Source organism: Protomyctophum bolini (assembly GCF_963924005.1).
Source record: "Protomyctophum bolini genome assembly, chromosome: 20".
NCBI lineage: Eukaryota > Metazoa > Chordata > Actinopteri > Myctophiformes > Myctophidae > Protomyctophum > Protomyctophum bolini.
The window spans coordinates 395,627-416,936 of NC_137881.1; the positions used below are offsets into that span (position 1 = coordinate 395,627).

Here is a 21,310-nt window from a genome sequence, read left to right on the forward strand (position 1 = left end):
ATTAAAAAAATTAATCTAATTAATCAGAGGCTTTGTAGTTAATTAATCTAGATTAATCGCATTTTAATCGCATATCAATATTCAACCTGAGAACAGCGAGAAACCTGTTTTTTAATGTTTTTTGGTATCCCAGTGAATCAATGAATAGTGACTACAGGATACCACTCATTTTCAACATTTTATTGTCATTAATATACCTGTTGTGGAAATAATAATAAAAAGTCACCCCATTCTGTGTTGCCTAGAACTGGAGGTCTGAAAAAAATGTAGTAACAGTAACAAGTACATCTCAGTGATATCAGAAAGCTGTACTTACTTCATATTGTTACCGTTTTTTGTCAGACCTCCAGTTCTAGGCAACACAAAATGGGGTGACTTTTTATTATTAGTATTATTATAGGAATGGGACACAAAGGGGAGGTCTATGCTGCTGTATTTTAACATCAGTTATTATAGGAATGGAACACAAAGGGCAGGTCTACGCTGCTGTATTTTAACATCAGTTATTATAGGAATGGAACATAAAGGGCAGGTCTACGCTGCTGTATTTTAACATCAGTTATTATAGGAATGGAACATAAAGGGCAGGTCTACGCTGCTGTATTTTAACATCAGTTATTATAGGAATGGAACATAAAGGGCAGGTCTACGCTGCTGTATTTTAACATCAGTTATTATAGGAATGGAACACAAAGGGCAGGTCTACGCTGCTGTATTTTAACATCAGTTATTATTAGAGCTGGGACTCGATTAATTTTTTTTATCTAATTGTAGGAGCCATTAGAAGAGAGGCATTATTTGTATTATTATTATTACCAGTATTATTTTTGACCACCAAGTGGCGGGCTTTAGAAACACAGATGATAGAAGGTGAGCACTTATAAAGGTGACACACAGGGGCACTAGCCAGGAACTAGACACAGGGTATGGTGGGAGCACACCGTTCTTACCATGCAGCCACAGCTTACCATGCAGCCAGAATAACAGGATAATCGCTATATTGGTATGTTCATTTCAACTGCAACAACTTCAATAAATACAGGCAAACTAAGCTCTACGACTGGACATCCATCTTTCATGTTTCTGTGTGCACTGCTGCGTACGACCACTTTCACCACCTGTGAAGTAATGGGCAACAAAATGATGAAGGGAAGGATTGCCATTACACTAATTAATCAGAGGCTTTGTAGTTAATTAATCTAGATTAATCGCATTTTAATCGCATATCAATATTCAACCTGAGAACAGCGAGAAACCTTTTTTTTTAATGTTTTTTGGTATCCCAGTGAATCAATGAATAGTGACTACAGGATACCACTAATTTTCAACATTTTATTGTCATTAATATACCTGTTGTGGAAATAATAATAAAAAGTCACCCCATTCTGTGTTGCCTAGAACTGGAGGTCTGAAAAAAATGTAGTAACAGTAACAAGTACATCTCAGTGACATCACAAAGCTGTACTTACTTCATATTGTTACTGTTTTTTGTCAGACCTCCAGTTCTAGGCAACACAAAATGGGGTGACTTTTTATTATTAGTATTATTATAGGAATGGGACACAAAGGGGAGGTCTATGCTGCTGTATTTTAACATCAGTTATTATAGGAATGGAACACAAAGGGAAGGTCTACGCTGCTGTATTTTAACATCAGTTATTATAGGAATGGAACACAAAGGGCAGGTCTATGCTGCTGTATTTTAACATCAGTTATTATAGGAATGGAACACAAAGGGCAGGTCTACGCTGCTGTATTTTAACATCAGTTATTATAGGAATGGAACACAAAGGGCAGGTCTACGCTGCTGTATTTTAACATGAGTTATTATAGGAACGGAACACAAAAGGCAGGTCTACGCTGCTGTATTTTAACATCAGTTATTATAGGAATGGAACACAAAGGGCAGGTCTACGCTGCTGTATTTTAACATCAGTTATTATAGGAATGGAACAGCTAATCCACGCCTTTGTTTTTTCTTGGCTTGACTACTGCAATGCACTTTTTTCTGGACTGCCTAAGAAAACAACTGACAGATTACAACTTGTCCAAAATGCAGCAGCCAGAGTTTTAACTAGAACTAAGATGAGAGAACATATTACTCCAGTTTTGGCTTCACTGCACTGGCTTCCGGTTGTTTTTAGGATTGATTTTAAAATGATTTTACTTGTGTATAAAGCTCTCAATGGTCTCACACCTTCCTACCTACATGACTGCCTGCCTAAATATGTCCCAAACCGCCCCCTAAGGTCTTCCACTGCTGGCCTGCTCGCTTTGCCTAAAAAAATGGCAACTAAGAAATACGGGGAAGCAGCTTTTTGCTTCTACGGGCCGACGGCATTGAACAAACTCCCACTGTACCTTCGTCAGGCAGACTCTGTAGACATTTTTAAAGCACAGCTCAAGACCCACTTCTACAACATTGCTTTTAATTGATCTTATCAAGTCCTTTTTTAATGTCTTTGCCTTGCTTTTAATTTTTTAATCCATTGCTCTGTAAAGCACTTTGAGCTGCATTTCATGTCATGAAAGGTGCTATACAAATAAAGTTTTATTATTAGTATTATTATAGGAATGGGACACAAAGGGGAGGTCTATGCTGCTGTATTTTAACATCAGTTATTATAGGAATGGAACACAAAGGGCAGGTCTACGCTGCTGTATTTTAACATCAGTTATTATAGGAATGGAACAAAAAGGGAAAGTCTACGCTGCTGTATTTTAACATCAGTTATTATAGGAATGGAACACAAAGGGCAGGTCTACGCTGCTGTATTTTAACATCAGTTATTATAGGAATGGAACACAAAGGGCAGGTCTACGCTGCTGTATTTTAACATCAGTTATTATAGGAATGGAACACAAAGGGCAGGTCTACGCTGCTGTATTTTAACATCAGTTATTATAGGAATGGAACACAAAGGGCAGGTCTACGCTGCTGTATTTTAACATCAGTTATTATTAGAGCTGGGACTCGATTAAAAAAAATAATCTAATTAATCAGAGGCTTTGTAGTTAATTAATCTAGATTAATCGCATTTTAATCGCATATCAATATTCAACCTGAGAACAGCGAGAAACCTTTTTTTTAATGTTTTTTGGTATCCCAGTGAATCAATGAATAGTGACTACAGGATACCACTCATTTTCAACATTTTATTGTCATTAATATACCTGTTGTGGAAATAATAATAAAAAGTCACCCCATTCTGTGTTGCCTAGAACTGGAGGTCTGAAAAAAATGTAGTAACAGTAACAAGTACATCTCAGTGACATCAGAAAGCTGTACTTACTTCATATTGTTATTGTTTTTTGTCAGACCTCCAGTTCTAGGCAACACAAAATGGGGTGACTTTTTATTATTAGTATTATTATAGGAATGGGACACAAAGGGGAGGTCTATGCTGCTGTATTTTAACATCAGTTATTATAGGAATGGAACACAAAGGGCAGGTCTACGCTGCTGTATTTTAACATCAGTTATTATAGGAATGGAACACAAAGGGCAGGTCTACGCTGCTGTATTTTAACATCAGTTATTATAGGAATGGAACACAAAGGGCAGGTCTACGCTGCTGTATTTTAACATCAGTTATTATAGGAATGGAACACAAAGGGCAGGTCTACGCTGCTGTATTTTAACATCAGTTATTATAGGAATGGAACACAAAAGGCAGGTCTACGCTGCTGTATTTTAACATCAGTTATTATAGGAATGGAACACAAAAGGCAGGTCTACGCTGCTGTATTTTAACATCAGTTATTATAGGAATGGAACACAAAAGGCAGGTCTACGCTGCTGTATTTTAACATCAGTTATTATAGGAATGGAACACAAAGGGCAGGTCTACGCTGCTGTATTTTAACATCAGTTATTATAGGAATGGAACAGCTAATCCACGCCTTTGTTTTTTCTTGGCTTGACTACTGCAATGCACTTTTTTTCTGGACTGCCTAAGAAAACAACTGACAGATTACAACTTGTCCAAAATGCAGCAGCCAGAGTTTTAACTAGAACTAAGAGGAGAGAACATATTACTCCAGTTTTGGCTTCACTGCACAGGCTTCCGGTTGTTTTTAGGATTGATTTTAAAATGATTTTACTTGTGTATAAAGCTCTCAATGGTCTCACACCTTCCTACCTACATGACTGCCTGCCTAAATATGTCCCAAACCGCCCCCTAAGGTCTTCCACTGCTGGCCTGCTCGCTTTGCCTAAAAAAATGGCAACTAAAAAATACGGGGAAGCAGCTTTTTGCTTCTACGGGCCGACGGCATGGAACAAACTCCCACTGTACCTTCGTCAGGCAGACTCTGTAGACATTTTTAAAGCACAGCTCAAGACCCACTTCTACAACATTGCTTTTAATTGATCTTATCAAGTCCTTTTTTAATGTCTTTGCCTTGCTTTTAATTTTTTTAATCCATTGCTCTGTAAAGCACTTTGAGCTGCATTTCATGTCATGAAAGGTACTATACAAATAAAGTTTTATTATTAGTATTATTATAGGAATGGGACACAAAGGGCAGGTCTACGCTGCTGTATTTTAACATCAGTTATTATAGGAATGGAACACAAAGGGCAGGTCTACGCTGCTGTATTTTAACATCAGTTATTATAGGAATGGAACATAAAGGGCAGGTCTACGCTGCTGTATTTTAACATCAGTTATTATAGGAATGGAACACAAAGGGCAGGTCTACGCTGCTGTATTTTAACATCAGTTATTATTAGAGCTGGGACTCGATTAAAAAAATTAATCTAATTAATCAGAGGCTTTGTAGTTAATTAATCTAGATTAATCGCATTTTAATCGCATATCAATATTCAACCTGAGAACAGCGAGAAACCTTTTTTTTAATGTTTTTTGGTATCCCAATGAATCAATGAATAGTGACTACAGGATACCACTCATTTTCAACATTTTATTGTCATTAATATACCTGTTGTGGAAATAATAATAAAAAGTCACCCCATTCTGTGTTGCCTAGAACTGGAGGTCTGAAAAAAATGTAGTAACAGTAACAAGTACATCTCAGTGACATCAGAAAGCTGTACTTACTTCATATTGTTACTGTTTTTTGTCAGACCTCCAGTTCTAGGCAACACAAAATGGGGTGACTTTTTATTATTAGTATTATTATAGGAATGGGACACAAAGGGGAGGTCTATGCTGCTGTATTTTAACATCAGTTATTATAGGAATGGAACACAAAGGGCAGGTCTACGCTGCTGTATTTTAACATCAGTTATTATAGGAATGGAACACAAAAGGCAGGTCTACGCTGCTGTATTTTAACATCAGTTATTATAGGAATGGAACACAAAGGGCAGGTCTACGCTGCTGTATTTTAACATCAGTTATTATAGGAATGGAACACAAAAGGCAGGTCTACGCTGCTGTATTTTAACATCAGTTATTATAGGAATGGAACACAAAGGGCAGGTCTACGCTGCTGTATTTTAACATCAGTTATTATAGGAATGGAACAGCTAATCCACGCCTTTGTTTTTTCTTGGCTTGACTACTGCAATGCACTTTTTTCTGGACTGCCTAAGAAAACAACTGACAGATTACAACTTGTCCAAAATGCAGCAGCCAGAGTTTTAACTAGAACTAAGAGGAGAGAACATATTACTCCAGTTTTGGCTTCACTGCACAGGCTTCCGGTTGTTTTTAGGATTGATTTTAAAATGATTTTACTTGTGTATAAAGCTCTCAATGGTCTCACACCTTCCTACCTACATGACTGCCTGCCTAAATATGTCCCAAACCGCCCCCTAAGGTCTTCCACTGCTGGCCTGCTCGCTTTGCCTAAAAAAATGGCAACTAAAAAATACGGGGAAGCAGCTTTTTGCTTCTACGGGCCGATGGCATGGAACAAACTCCCACTGTACCTTCGTCAGGCAGACTCTGTAGACATTTTTAAAGCACAGCTCAAGACCCACTTCTACAACATTGCTTTTAATTGATCTTATCAAGTCCTTTTTTAATGTCTTTGCCTTGCTTTTAATTTTTTTAATCCATTGCTCTGTAAAGCACTTTGAGCTGCATTTCATGTCATGAAAGGTGCTATACAAATAAAGTTTTATTATTAGTATTATTATAGGAATGGGACACAAAGGGCAGGTCTATGCTGCTGTATTTTAACATCAGTTATTATAGGAATAGAACACAAAGGGCAGGTCTACGCTGCTGTATTTTAACATCAGTTATTATAGGAATGGAACACAAAGGGCAGGTCTACGCTGCTGTATTTTAACATCAGTTATTATAGGAATGGAACATAAAGGGCAGGTCTACGCTGCTGTATTTTAACATCAGTTAATATAGGAATGGAACACAAAGGGCAGGTCTACGCTGCTGTATTTTAACATCAGTTATTATTAGAGCTGGGACTCGATTAAAAAAATTAATCTAATTAATCAGAGGCTTTGTAGTTAATTAATCTAGATTAATCGCATTTTAATCGCATATCAATATTCAGCCTGAGAACAGCGAGAAACCTTTTTTTTTTTAATGTTTTTTGGTATCCCAGTGAATCAATGAATAGTGACTACAGGATACCACTCAGCAGCTTTTTGCTTCTACGGGCCGACGGCATGGAACAAACTCCCACTGTACCTTCGACAGGCAGCCTCTGTAGACATTTTTAAAGCACAGCTCAAGACCCACTTCTACAACATTGCTTTTAATTGATCTTATCATGTCCTCACTGTATTGCATTACATTACTGCCTTGCTTTTCTTCTTTTTTTCTCCATTGCTCTGTAAAGCACTTTGAGCTGCATTTCATGTCATGAAAGGTGCTATACAAATAGTCAAGTAGTCTGTCTTTAAATAATCATACGACTACTTTATTTGCATTTCACCTCAGACAATACTTTCAAGTTACTAATTACTTTTATACTTAATACAAATATAGGTAAATGTCAAGACTTGTCCCATCATATCTTTCCCCTGAAAGAAGATTCATATACCTATTTCAAACTAGTGTTTGCATGAGTGTGTGTGTGTGTGTGTGTGTGTGTGTGTGTGTGTGTGTGTGTGTTTAAGTACCATTCTCCAAACTTCTCTGTGATGTGAGAACACAAAATACGGACGAGGCAACGTCTCTGTATAATAGTTATGGATGGGTTCCTCGCATCCAGGCTCTTTGCATCAAGGGTCGCCAGGATCAGCTGGCCTTCAGTCGCGCTTATGAGAACCTGGAGAATATTCTGAGGAAATTGAAAGAAGGGACCACATTGCAGATATTGTTTATTACTCTTCAGTGTTGATTAAATAAAAAGTTACACCCAAGTCTTAAAAGTGGAACTTACAAATTGTGGAATGATATGCAGACTTTGGGGCATGACTTGCATCTGAGCCACAGGTGCCATTCGGACCTCCATGGAAGGTGTTGACGTTCCTTCGTCTATGGGTGGTGGAATTTCTTCTTCATCCATGGGGGATGGAGGTGTGGCAATTGGTTGCACATCATGTGGCACAGCAAGTTCAATCTGAACAGAAAACACAGGTTAATGTACCAAATAGTGACACCCAGCCACGTAGAATTGCCAGATGACCATCAGTAATGTAAATTAGTGCGCCACACGCCCACACCCAAGTAGCGAACTCAGAAGACTGCAGAGTATGTATGCAGAGTATGTATGCATGTTTGTGAGAGATGTGTACCAGAAAGGACATTCTCATGGCCAAAGTTTAGATAAATTGTGAAAGTAGTAAAGGATTTGTGTGCACATGGTGCCCCTATTCAGACAACAAAACACTTTGAAGCCCTTCACCTGAGTGTCAACTCTTGGTTGCATTCTTGGATCATGCAGACCTGTGGCAAATTGAAAAATATGTTTTGTGTACTGTGTACACAATACTGTATATCACTGACAGGTGGAAACAGTGCATCTCCACAATAGTTCTGTTATTACTTTTACAATTTTTTAACAGCCGATCAACAAGCTCACAACACGTCACATCGTGACACATTGAGAGCTTTCAGATCTGCTATTTTTTGTACAACACTGACAAAGTAGGAAATTCATTTACAAAAGCTTAATATGGAGATACACACGCTTCTGCCTGACAGCAACGATATGTAGACACATGGGAGATGTGGGAAAAAAACACTTAATGTACAATTTATCACATCCCAGTAGTCATTTTACAGAAACATCCCGTAACTGCATCGCATCCCTGTAGTCCATCCTCTCATTTATCAAACACATATTGATCATCCTCAAGGCATGCAAAGGCACCTTTTAAGCAGCATTTAAAAAAGAAACACTATACAAATTGGAAAGATTGGCTTGCAACAAAAAAGCAACAAGTAGCAACACAACTGTCGTGTTAGTGAATAACATACGCGAGTCCGACTGTACTTAACGTGGATAGTATTTATTAACTGTCTCATAACATGTAAACAACCTGTCTGTCTGTTCCTGTCTCCAAGCCCATCTCCCGCCCGGTCGCTCCCCGTGATGTCATCACCTCTCGACTCTGTAGTCTTTCCCCTCATACCACAATCACACCACATCTCCCCTTTCTAGAATCAATGGGTAGACTGCCAATGATTCCACAGACCTTGAGGATTATTCTGCCTCGTGGGTGGAAGGTCTGCTCCTATCTGAGCCTGAACCAGACAGTCAAACACACACATAAAATATAGCCTTAGCCAGAACAAATCCACTTCAAAATCAATACTCAAACATCCATCCTATACTAATACTGTACTGTCCTCACTCTTAGGCCCTGCAACTGACTTAACATTTTCACAGTACAATAAAGCAATAACACAAACAGTTAGTTAGGTTTATAACTGGCTATTTGAGTACATTAAGGTTCTAACTAGGGTAGGTATTAGTTAGGTTTATAACTGGCTATTTGAGTACATTAAGGTTCTAACTAGGGTAGGTATTAGTTAGGTTTATAACTGGCTATTTGAGTACATTTAGGCTACACATGTTGCCCTATGAATGCTTCCTAAAAAATGCATTCTAAACATACAACGCAGCACTACAGCAGAATGTAGTCTCTGATGCCACCTGGTGGTGATAACCGACAACTGCAGGATGCGGCAGCGTGTATTTCCATCCGTACGAGAGGTGACGCGCGTCGAAAACAGCCAATGTTTGGCTCCGTCTAATCGGCAAATTTAGGAATTCCGGTTTGAGAGGGCTCCGTCTAATGAGCAAATTTAAAATTTCCTGTTTGAGAGCTAGCAAATTTAAGACATCCGGTTGCGTGTGCAGGGAGTGGTTCAGTGGTACGTGTACCAGTAATAGATTACTCTTACCAGTAACATGTGCAGGGAGTGGTTCAGTGGTACCAGTAATAGATTACTCTTACCAGTAGCGTGTGCAGGGAGTGGTTCAGTGGTACGTGTACCAGTAATAGATTACTCTTACCAGTAACATGTGCAGGGAGTGGTTCAGTGGTACCAGTAATAGATTACTCTTACCAGTAACATGTGCAGGGAGTGGTTCAGTGGTACCAGTAATAGATTACTCTTACCAGTAGGGTGTGCAGGGAGTGGTTGAGTGGTACCAGTAATAGATTACTCTTACCAGTAGGGTGTTCTGGGATCTGTAGTCTTTGCTGGAGTTGTAGTGTCGTCGTAAAACATCCTCTATGGATTTATCTTCACACAACGTCTATGGCCAGAAACATACAGAAGTCTATGGATTTATCTTCACACAACGTCTATGGCCAGAAACATGCAAAAGTCAACTTCAAACAGCAATATGGCAAACAATGGTAACCGGAACGCTCGCCCCTAACGGACTAACTAACTAACTAACTAACTAACGTACCAAATACACAGTTATAGACTCATGACTCGCCCCATCCTCACCTTGAGCGAGGCGTTCCACTCCTGACAGAACCCGGCATCAGGGAAGTCCTGGGGCAGACTGAGCAGGCACTGGACTCGGCTCCGGTACTGGCTGAACGTGTGGCCGTTCAGCAGGTGGATCTGACGGTGAGAGAAACGAGACTTCACGCGTTTCTCAAACAACTCCAGAACATCCTAGATGGACGGGGAGGGGGAGAGAGGGAGAGGGAGAGGGAGAGGGAGAGGGAGAGGGAGAGAGAGAGAGAGAGGTATGGATGGATCATTTCTCTATATTGTAATAGTAATCATTGTTATAGAGTGTTTGTTCAATAACAGTGTCTGCCTGTCTCTCCAGCTCTTTTGCAAAAATAAAAAATGAAATAAGATTTTCATGGAATTAGAGAACCCAGGAGAAAACAATCATTCGTCTTAAATCTAACAACCCATCAACTCAGGGGTGGTCATTCATTCATGCCCACTTATCCCAAACACAAATCGTTCCATTGTGAAATGATGAGGTAACATTCAACCGACTCCTGCATGTTACTGATATCACAACAACGACAACAACACGCCACATCCCCCGCCTGCTCCTTCAACCCATCCATAACTGCAGAGTGGCTACATGTCACTTTGAGAAGCCCAGTAACGAGTGCCACCTGCCTGTCGGGCACTCGTTCGTGTATTTGCATTGACTTTGTGTGTAACCGCGCGGCTCTAAACCGTCCAAGTCTGAACGCACCATGAGGTGGTGCAGTTGAGGGTTACCAGTCTGCATGTGGATGTATTCTAAGGAGGGAAGGTTACCAGTCTGCATGTGGATATATTCTAAGGAGGGAAGGTGGGAGGGTTACCAGTCTGCATGTGAATATATTCTAAGGAGGGAAGGTGGGAGGGTTACCAGTCTGCATGTGGATATATTCTAAGGAGGGAAGGAGAGAGGGTTACCAGTCTGCATGTGGATATATTCTAAAGGAGGGAAGGAGAGAGGGTTACCAGTCTGCATGTGGATATATTCTAAGGAGGGAAGGAGAGAGGGTTACCAGTCTGCATGTGGATATATTCTACGGAGGGAAGGTGGGAGGGTTACCAGTCTGCATGTGGATATATTCTAAAGGAGGGAAGGAGAGAGGGTTACCAGTCTGCATGTGGATATATTCTAAGGAGGGAAGGAGAGAGGGTTACCAGTCTGCATGTGGATATATTGTAAGGAGGGAAGGAGAGAGGGTTACCAGTCTGCATGTGGATATATTCTAAAGGAGGGAAGGAGAGAGGGTTACCAGTCTGCATGTGGATATATTCTAAAGGAGGGAAGGAGAGAGGGTTACCAGTCTGCATGTGGATATATTCTAAGGAGGGAAGGAGAGAGGGTTACCAGTCTGCATGTGGATATATTCTAAAGGAGGGAAGGAGAGAGGGTTACCAGTCTGCATGTGGATATATTCTAAGGAGGGAAGGAGAGAGGGTTACCAGTCTGCATGTGGATATATTGTAAGGAGGGAAGGAGAGAGGGTTACCAGTCTGCATGTGGATATATTCTAAAGGAGGGAAGGAGAGAGGGTTACCAGTCTGCATGTGGATATATTCTAAGGAGAGAAGGAGAGAGGGTTACCAGTCTGCATGTGGATATATTCTAAGGAGGGAAGGTGGGAGGGTTACCAGTCTGCATGTGGATATATTCTAAGGAGGGAAGGTGGGAGGGTTACCAGTCTGCATGTGGATATATTCTACGGAGGGAAGGGGGGAGGGTTACCAGTCTGCATGTGAGGCCCAGAACGGCGATGGGAGCCTGGGCAGACTGGGAGACGTCCAGCAGGTTGTAGAGGAGGGTCTGGTTCTTGTGGTGGGCGAACAGGTCAAACTCATCCAGGACGAAAAGCACGGGACGACTGCTGCTCCTGTCCCCTGTCAACGACAACAAGCACACCCAGTCTGTCAACAACAACAAGCACACCCAAACTCACCCAGTCTGTCCCCTGTCAACGACAACAAGCACACCCAGTCTGTCCCCTGTCAACGACAACAAGCACACCCAGTCTGTCCCCTGTCAACGACAACAAGCACACCCAGTCTGTCAACGACAACAAGCACACCCAAACTCACCCAGTCTGTCCCCCTGCTGAGACCCGACACCAGATTTAGGAGGAAGCCCAGATTCACCTACCTTTCTTCAACGCCTCTAGCAGGAAGCCCAGATTTTCTGCAAAGCTCCCCTGAAACCAACAGAGACATCATGATCAGTTTATCTGCCCATTTTCAACTTATTGTTTTTATACTAAAAAAATATATGTTGAAACATTGAAGGAAGCATGAGCTCAGTTCATGGCTCTCCCCAGGCTGGCAGAGGGTGAGTACTAGTGCCCAGGATTACAGTTTAGGGCAACTGGCACCGTTGAGAAATGGGATACATTTTTAACCGGAACCCTGTAAGATGGTGAGTTCATTTTAAATGGATTCAGGAACCCTGTAAGATGGTGAGTTCATTTTAAATGGATTCAGGAACCCTGTAAGATGGTGAGTTCATTTGAATGGATTCAGGAACCCTGTAAGATGGTGAGTTCATTTGAAGGGATTCAGGAACCCTGTAAGATGGTGAGTTCATTTGAATGGATTAATAAAATCGCCTTGAATCACCTTTCCGAGTTGACTTTGATTTTAAATTCTTATTTTTGTGTGTTTTATTGCTTTTAATTCCTAATAAAGTATTTTTTTGTCACCATGAAGCGGCTTTGAGAACTTAGAGAAGAGCCACAGTGTATACAGTACATTCCAGGTATTAGTATTATTAAATGAAGGACACGGTTATAATTATGACGACAATATTTGCATTATTAAAATGAAGGATAAAATAACGACAACACTCACAAACACTTTGTCACCCACGACATTCTCCAGGTTCAGCTGTCTGGTGATCTCCTTCAGAGCAACTCTGTCATCTGTCTGCAGGAGACCTGCACACACACACACACACACACACACACACACACACACACACACACACACACACACACACACACACGTGAACGACTGACATAGAAACACAGCTTTTTCAGAAAAACTGTCAGGATGTAGAGAAGACATTTTTAGAATCTGATCTCAGGTCAGAATGAAAACTGTCAGGACGTAGAAGACATTTTTAGAATCTGATCTCAGGTCAGAATGACTTTAATGGGTTAACAGCAGACGTGAGCACCAACCGTTGAGATGAACCTGCAGCAGGTTCTTCTTCACTTCCTCGTTGTCCAGCAGCTCTCTCAACACACACTTCAGCAACTACAGAATGATGTCATACAGCACATTAGCATGGTCTACTACGAGGTATTTAATGATGTCATACAGATACAGTACATTAGCATGGTCTACTACGCATGTAATGATGTCATACAGTAAGTACAGTACCATGGTCTTCCCCGCTCCTCTCGGTCCAACGATGAGCACAGAGTTACTCTCTCCATGAACTGCTGTTCTCCTCAACAACTCCAACAGGTGCCTACAAACACACAGAACTACATTACCCATGAGCACCGAGTTACCCTCTATATGAACTGCTGTTCTCCTCAACAACTCCAACAGGTGCCTACAAACACACAGAACTACATTACCCATAAGCACCGAGTTACCCTCTATAATGAACTGCTGTTCATAATAGTTGGATGAAATTTGTAACCCACTTGAAAATCTATGATCTGTTTGGTAAAGATTTGGTAAAGATTAGCAACGATTAGGGCGACTGTGGCTCAGGAGGTAGAGCAGGTCGTCCAATGATCCATGGGTCGGCGGTTCGAATCCCGGCTCCTCCCTGTCTGCATGTCGAAGTGTCCTTGGGCAAAGACACTGAACCCCAAATTGCTCCCGATGTGCTGGTTGGTGCCTTGCATGGTTTCCGCCGCAATCAGTGTGTGAATGGGTGAATGTAATGCACAATCTATGTAAAGTGCCTTGGATAAAGGCGCTATATAAATTTACCATTTTACCATTATACTATGGCAGCCCCTGTAGAACATTGGCAGGCCAGTGGAACCTACTTGTGTTGAGACTCCAGACCCTCGGGCTGCTCTGGAAGCTGCTGGTGACAGAGTCGTCTCCTCAGTATCGCCTGTGTCTGCAGTGGAGAAGATATACAAGCAACACTTCACATTATATTAGCCTTTTCATGTCACGCACCCCCTAGAAGGAGCTCACAGCACGCACCTGCTGGTCTAGACAATCCAACCTGTGTCTGTCTGTCTGTCTGACAGACAGACAGACCTGTGAGATGCATTCTCCTACAGACAGACAGACAGACCTGTGAGATGCATTCCCCTACAGACAGACAGACAGACAGACCTGTGAGATGCATTCCCCTACAGACAGACAGACCTGTGAGATGCATTCTCCTACAGACAGACAGACAGACAGACAGACAGACAGACAGACCTGTGAGATGCATTCTCCTACAGACAGACAGACAGACAGACCTGTGAGATGCATTCTCCTACAGACAGACAGACAGACCTGTGAGATGCATTCTCCTACAGACAGACAGACAGACAGACCTGTGAGATGCATTCTCCTACAGACAGACAGACAGACCTGTGAGATGCATTCTCCTACAGACAGAGAGGTGTCCTTCCCTTTCCGTTTAGCGCTGCTCATTATGACGATGATGATCCACCTGTACAATACTGTACAGTACTGTACTGATCACGATGATCCACCTGTGCAGGGCAATAAAACAAGCGCGTTACAGTGACATGACGTGCACATCGTTTATCCAAAAGCAACAACGATAACTGTACATATCGTTGCTGTCGTGCAGAAACAGCTGTCGGCTCCATAACTTCACTTTTATGTGTGTTTTTTGTAAATGAAGTATACTTGAAGTAGCCCTGGTGTTGGAGAGAACTCTCGCCATTGCTCTGGATGTAGCCCTGGTGTTGGAGAGAACTCACTTAAGTACACCTGAGGTATTTGTATTTTACTTGAGTATTTCCAATTTAATACCAATACTTTTTTCTCCCTAGTATCCATTACATATCAGATCCAAACATTGTACTTTTGCTCCACAAGAACCTTTAGTTTACTACAGTTACTTTGTAGAGTAGTGATTATTATTGCACGAACATACATTAACCTTTTCAGCACTACGTTTCAGCCACTATAATATATTATAATAATAATATATGTGAGCTGCTATACTTTCAAAATAAATAAACTAAAAGGAGATCCAAGGCACTCTGTAACTGTTCCAGTGAAGTTTAAAAAGATTTTATTGTAATAGCATCAGCTAGGAGAAAAAACCCCAAAAAACTTTTGCTTGTAACATTGATTGATTGATTGATTGAAATATGTATAAACAGTTTGCAGAATTACAGTACATTTCAAGCACAACTCAATACATACACTGTTAACTGTGAGTGGACGACCCAATAAACAAGCATTAATTATACACTTGTTTACAAGAGGGTACACCTTGTTCAATTCATTAAAAAAAACAGTATTTCTACAAATAGGCAGTATTGATAGTTTTACAAAACTAAAGACATTCAGTAGTTTTCCCACCACTGCACAAAAGTAGCAGATCAGCCGTTTTACTTTTGGACATAAATGAATGAGCATTTATTCCACCCTACATGAAAATGTCGCGTGCAGATGACAGTGATGCGAATGCAAAGGAGACCGGGGGCACAGACCCAAGAAGTTACATGCAAAGTAAACACAGACACTAAACTACTCATTCACACACAGCCTACGTAAACGTTATGATATCAGTCACCGTCTGAGTAGGATTGTCATTATGAACAGTGATAAATCAATTACCTGATGTTGTTTAATCAACTCTTCTGTTGAATATGATGTGAATCATAATAATCATAATATTCTCTACTCGCGGGAATATTTTCGCTCCGTCGGCACTGTCTAGTGAGCTAATCTAGTGAGCTAATTTAAGACTTGCGGTGGACGATCTCTTCAAAATAAGAGTACCCTCTAGAGCGTTGAAAAAAAGTTTAATTTGCACATTAGAACTACAAATTAAGCATTTAAATGATGCTATAAGACACACATTATGTTTCTGTGTAAAAACAAGTAATTAAATAATAATAATAATAATAATAAAGTTATCTAAATGGATAAATGCTATTCACTGGAGTGCATGGACTTTATAAAGTGGACACTGGACAAAAGACGGCTCCGCGAGGCAACTATCTGGACATACCCACGCGTCCGGGGAGATGTCCTCTACCACCCCACAGTCTCCGCTAAGCGGGAGAGGTGTAAAATTCAGAGCAGCAGACCTTCTATTGGGGTCAACACTCAAAAAAGTGCCGTTTCCAGACCCAGAATGGACACTGGACAAAGAGGCCTCCGCGAGGCAACTATCTGGACATACCCACGCGTCCGGGGAGATGTCCTCTACCACCCCACAGTCTCCGCTAAGCGGGAGAGGTGTAAAATTCAGAGCAGCAGACCTTCTATTGGGGTCAACACTCAAAAAAGTGCCGTTTCCAGACCCAGAATGGACACTGGACAAAGAGGCCTCCGCGAGGCAACTATCTGGACATACCCACGCGTCCGGGGAGATGTCCTCTACCACCCCACAGTCTCCGCTAAGCGGGAGAGGTGTAAAATTCACAGCAGCAGAGCTTCTACTGGGGTCAATGCAAAAAAATGTACCGTTTCCGGACCCAGACTGGACACTGGACAAAAGACGGCTCCGCGAGGCAACTATCTGGACATACCCACGCGTCCGGGGAGATGTCCTCTACCACACCCCACTCTCCGCTAAGCGGGAGAGGTGTAAAATTCACAGCAGCAGAGCTTCTACTGGGGTCAATGCAAAAAAAAATACCGTTTCCGGACCCAGACTGGACACTGGACAAAAGACGGCTCCGCGAGGCAACTATCTGGACATACCCACGCGTTCGGGGAGATGTCCTCTACCACACCCCACTCTCCGCTAAGCGGGAGAGGTGTAAAATTCACAGCAGCAGAGCTTCTACTGGGGTCAATGCAAAAAAAAATACCGTTTCCGGACCCAGACTGGACACTGGACAAAAGACGGCTCCGCGAGGCAACTATCTGGACATACCCACGCGTTCGGGGAGATGTCCTCTACCACCCCACAGTCTCCGCTAAGCGGGAGAGGTGTAAAATTCAGAGCAGCAGACCTTCTATTGGGGTCAACACTCAAAAAAGTGCCGTTTCCAGACCCAGAATGGACACTGGACAAAGAGGCCTCCGCGAGGCAACTATCTGGACATACCCACGCGTCCGGGGAGATGTCCTCTACCACCCCACAGTCTCCGCTAAGCGGGAGAGGTGTAAAATTCACAGCAGCAGAGCTTCTACTGGGGTCAATGCAAAAAAATGTACCGTTTCCGGACCCAGACTGGACACTGGACAAAAGACGGCTCCGCGAGGCAACTATCTGGACATACCCACGCGTCCGGGGAGATGTCCTCTACCACACCCCACTCTCCGCTAAGCGGGAGAGGTGTAAAATTCACAGCAGCAGAGCTTCTACTGGGGTCAATGCAAAAAAATGTACCGTTTACCGTTTTTATATACTGAAAAGAATAGCAGTGTTCATGTGCAGGAAGACAGCACTAGTGTAGATGAATCACATTTAAATCAAACCAGCAGTGTTCATGTGCCTATAAAGCCAGTTGTTGTGCACCACGCATTTCATGAGAGCACTGTACATAATCAGTCTGTACAGACTCTGAGTCTAGATGCTGTAGAAATAGATCACTCGTATAGCACTGTACATAATCAGTCTGTACAGACTCTGAGTCTAGATGATGGTACTGTTCAGAGTGTCATGGGACTATCTAGTGCTACATTAGGACCCTTCAAACACAGTGCCATTGAACCTACTACCTTTACTTTGAAGTCTTCAGAATGGGACACTGTAAACTCCTTAAGAGTCAAAGGAAATAAATATTTTAAGATGTATGAATGGCAAGAGCTGTTTGCCAGCAAAGTCAAGGAATCGAATCCATATTGTATAATCCGTTTTGTTAATCACTACTTTTCTACCGCTGTCGTTAGAAAATCAAGCAAGCCATGTCTGACAATCATCATGGGATGCCACAGGGGGGATCATTAAGACTAAACTAACAGAGAAAAGGATTTTGTATTATGAAATTATAGTAAGTTCATTTAATTCATCAACTCCTGTTGCATTCATGATCTCTGAAGAACATACTCAATCGGCTATAGAGGAACTACTCACACAATTGAGATGCAAAGAGAAGGAGATATTTGGTACAAACACAACACCGATTCAGATTAATAGTGACAGGTCCATAGTGCTTTTAAAAGCCAGTATGCGTATCTTCAATCAAGATAGCATGAGTATGTACTTGTTACGCTGCTGGAGAATAGTGGTAGGAAAGGCAGATAACAAAGATTTAGATTTCTGTACCATAAGGGCATGTAAAAGTCATTTGATGAAACAGGCAAGTCACATTTGCAAACAACAATACATACACAGAGATAAGAGGTATAATTTGGCTATGTACATCTTCAGCACTTTAGTTAATGCCAAAACACTACAACAAACAAGTACAATAGTACAAGCTGCTTGTATTGTACTTGGTAGTAAAAGGAACTCTAGCGTGGTGCAAGCCAGTCTTGACACCATCATGTCTGAGACACAGAAACTAGCGCCACAGAAAGAAAATGTTGATACAAAGCATGATCGACAAGACAGTCCATATGACACTGTGATTGATCATGACTTCTTTGGTGATTTTGAGGATGTCAGTGAAAGTACATCTCCCTTCAATTTTTTTTTTTGAAACAGTAAGGACTGAAGCCAATAAAGCAATGAAAACCACCAATGACACAGGTGAAAATACCTACCATGGGGAACTGATTTTAAACAAGCTGTTCAAGATGCTCTCAACTATTCCAATATGGTCAGATCTCCTCTCAGGTGATTTGCAGAGATTCTCTGGAGCCTATGCTGCACAAATAAACCTGTGTAAGAAAAGCACAGCTATTTCTGAAGCCACATTCAAAAACACAAAAGTGTTGCTTTTACGAAATGAGAAACACAGACTTGACGAATGTGTACAGCACATGCGCTTATTTTACAACCAGTCAGCCATAGATTTCTGTGACAAAGCAGCATACAGAACAACACAGGTAGAGTGCGTAAACCCAGCACCATGCACCTGTAGAAAATTGGAACAAAAAACGAAAATTGCCTAAACATCTTAGGGGCTCTTATCAACACCGGCCATCCCCACATTCAAAGATGTTCTTACAAAATCAAAGCTCAGCAAGTGTGCCAGACAAAACAAAGCCACAAATCAGAGGCACAGAGACAGGATTTTGCAATAGTATATGCAGGTTTGCAAATAATGAAAATAATTGTTGGCTAAATGCAACTCTACAATCTATACTGCAGTAGAAGCTCTGCTGCTGTGAATTTTACACCTCTCCCGCTTAGCGGAGAGTGGGGTGTGGTAGAGGACATCTCCCCGGACGCGTGGGTATGTCCAGATAGTTGCCTCGCGGAGCCGTCTTTTGTCCAGTGTCCAGTCTGGGTCCGGAAACGGTATTATTTTTTGCATTGACCCCATTAGAAGCTCTGCTGCTGTGAATTTTACACCTCTCCCGCTTAGCGGAGACTGTGGGGTGGTAGAGGACATCTCCCCGGACGCGTGGGTATGTCCAGATAGTTGCCTCGCGTAGGCCTCTTTGTCCAGTGTCCATTCTGGGTCTGGAAACGGCACTTTTTTGAGTGTTGACCCCAATAGAAGGTCTGCTGCTGTGAATTTCACACCTCTCCCGCTTAGCGGAGAGTGGGGTGTGGTAGAGGACATCTCCCCGGACGCGTGGGTATGTCCAGATAGTTGCCTCGCGGAGCCGTCTTTTGTCCAGTGTCCAGTCTGGGTCCGGAAACGGTATTTTTTTTTGCATTGACCCCAGTAGAAGCTCTGCTGCTGTGAATTTTACACCTCTCCCGCTTAGCGGAGAGTGGGGTGTGGTAGAGGACATCTCCCCGGACGCGTGGGTATGTCCAGATAGTTGCCTCGCGGAGCCGTCTTTTGTCCAGTGTCCAGTCTGGGTCCGGAAACGGTAATTTTTTTTGCATTGACCCCAGTAGAAGCTCTGCTGCTGTGAATTTTACACCTCTCCCGCTTAGTGGAGAGTGGGGTGTGGTAGAGGACATCTCCCCGGACGCGTGGGTATGTCCAGATAGTTGCCTCGCGGAGGCCTCTTTGTCCAGTGTCCATTCTGGGTCTGGAAACGGCACTTTTTTGAGTGTTGACCCCAATAGAAGGTCTGCTGCTCTGAATTTTACACCTCTCCCGCTTAGCGGAGACTGTGGGGTGGTAGAGGACATCTCCCCGGACGTGTGGGTATGTCCAGATAGTTGCCTCGCGGAGGCCTCTTTGTCCAGTGTCCATTCTGGGTCCGGAAACGGTACATTTTTTTGCATTGACCCCAGTAGAAGCTCTGCTGCTGTGAATTTTACACCTCTCCTGCTTAGCGGAGACTGTGGGGTGGTAGAGGACATCTTCCCGAACGCGTGGGTATGTCCAGATAGTTGCCTCGCGGAGCCGTCTTTTGTCCAGTGTCCACTTTATAAAGTCCATGCACTCCAGTGAATAGCATTTATCCATTTAGATAACTTTTTTATGTTATTTAATTACTTATTTTTACACAGAAACATAATGTGTGTCTTTACAATAACTGTAATGTAATAAAAATACTAATAATGTAATGTAATAATTATTTAAATAACGAATTAAATATCCTTATTTTATTCTGAAGGCAACCGGATGTCTTAAATTAGCTAGCTCTCAGACAGGAAGTTCTAAATTAGCTCATAAGACGGAGCCCGCTCCGTCCACACCACACAATCACTTCCGGGTAGCCCTGGTGGTGTATCTGCTTCTCTGATTGGCTGCAGCGCTGGCACTCCTCCGGTGACGTCGGTAGAATATGACCAATAGGAACGACTGACAGTTTCAGGACTACATTTCCCATATGACTACCAATAGATCCATAGAACATGGGGATGGACCGTTAGAATAGATCTATAAATCATAGGGATGGGCCTGTAAAACTACATCCAAGGACTACATTTCCCAAAAACCATGGCGACGACGGCACAGCCGCAGTACAGAGTCATTCTACATTCTACATTCTACATGATACGTTGCAAAGAGACGTCCATACGACGTCCATACGACGTCACACAGACCGCTCTGTAAACCACCAACCCCAAAGCGTCCCGTCCTAGTCGCCGTCCCAGCCAGACGTCCATACGACGTCCATACGACGTGGTCGAAACGACCTGACAGTCAAACTCATACGACAAGGATACGTTGCAAAAAGACGTCCATACGACGTCCATACGACGTGGTCGATACGACCAGCTACGCTACGCTGAGAGAGAGAGAGCAGCAGAATGTAGTCTCTGATGCCACCTGGTGGTGATAACCGACAACTGCAGGATGCGGCAGCGTGTATTTCCATCC

The 21,310-nt window shown here is 42.3% G+C and overlaps 1 protein-coding gene across 1 annotated transcript; it reads right to left on the minus strand.

Moving 5' to 3' along the window:
* Window positions 1-902: 902 nt before the first annotated feature.
* LOC308335874 (origin recognition complex subunit 4-like) lies at window positions 903-18,758 on the minus strand (the record flags this gene model as incomplete). The annotated part of the gene is made up of 13 exons (XM_080793093.1): window positions 18,678-18,758; window positions 14,403-14,527; window positions 13,856-13,932; window positions 13,230-13,320; window positions 13,028-13,103; window positions 12,696-12,781; window positions 11,995-12,043; window positions 11,584-11,735; window positions 9,852-10,025; window positions 9,565-9,651; window positions 7,324-7,503; window positions 7,061-7,221; window positions 903-963 (listed from the first exon to the last, which is right to left on the minus strand). The coding sequence occupies exons 2-13, from the start codon at window positions 14,463-14,465 to the stop codon at window positions 903-905; spliced, it is 1,257 nt and encodes a 418-aa protein (XP_080649219.1). The 5' UTR covers window positions 14,466-14,527; window positions 18,678-18,758.
* Window positions 18,759-21,310: the final 2,552 nt, after the last annotated feature.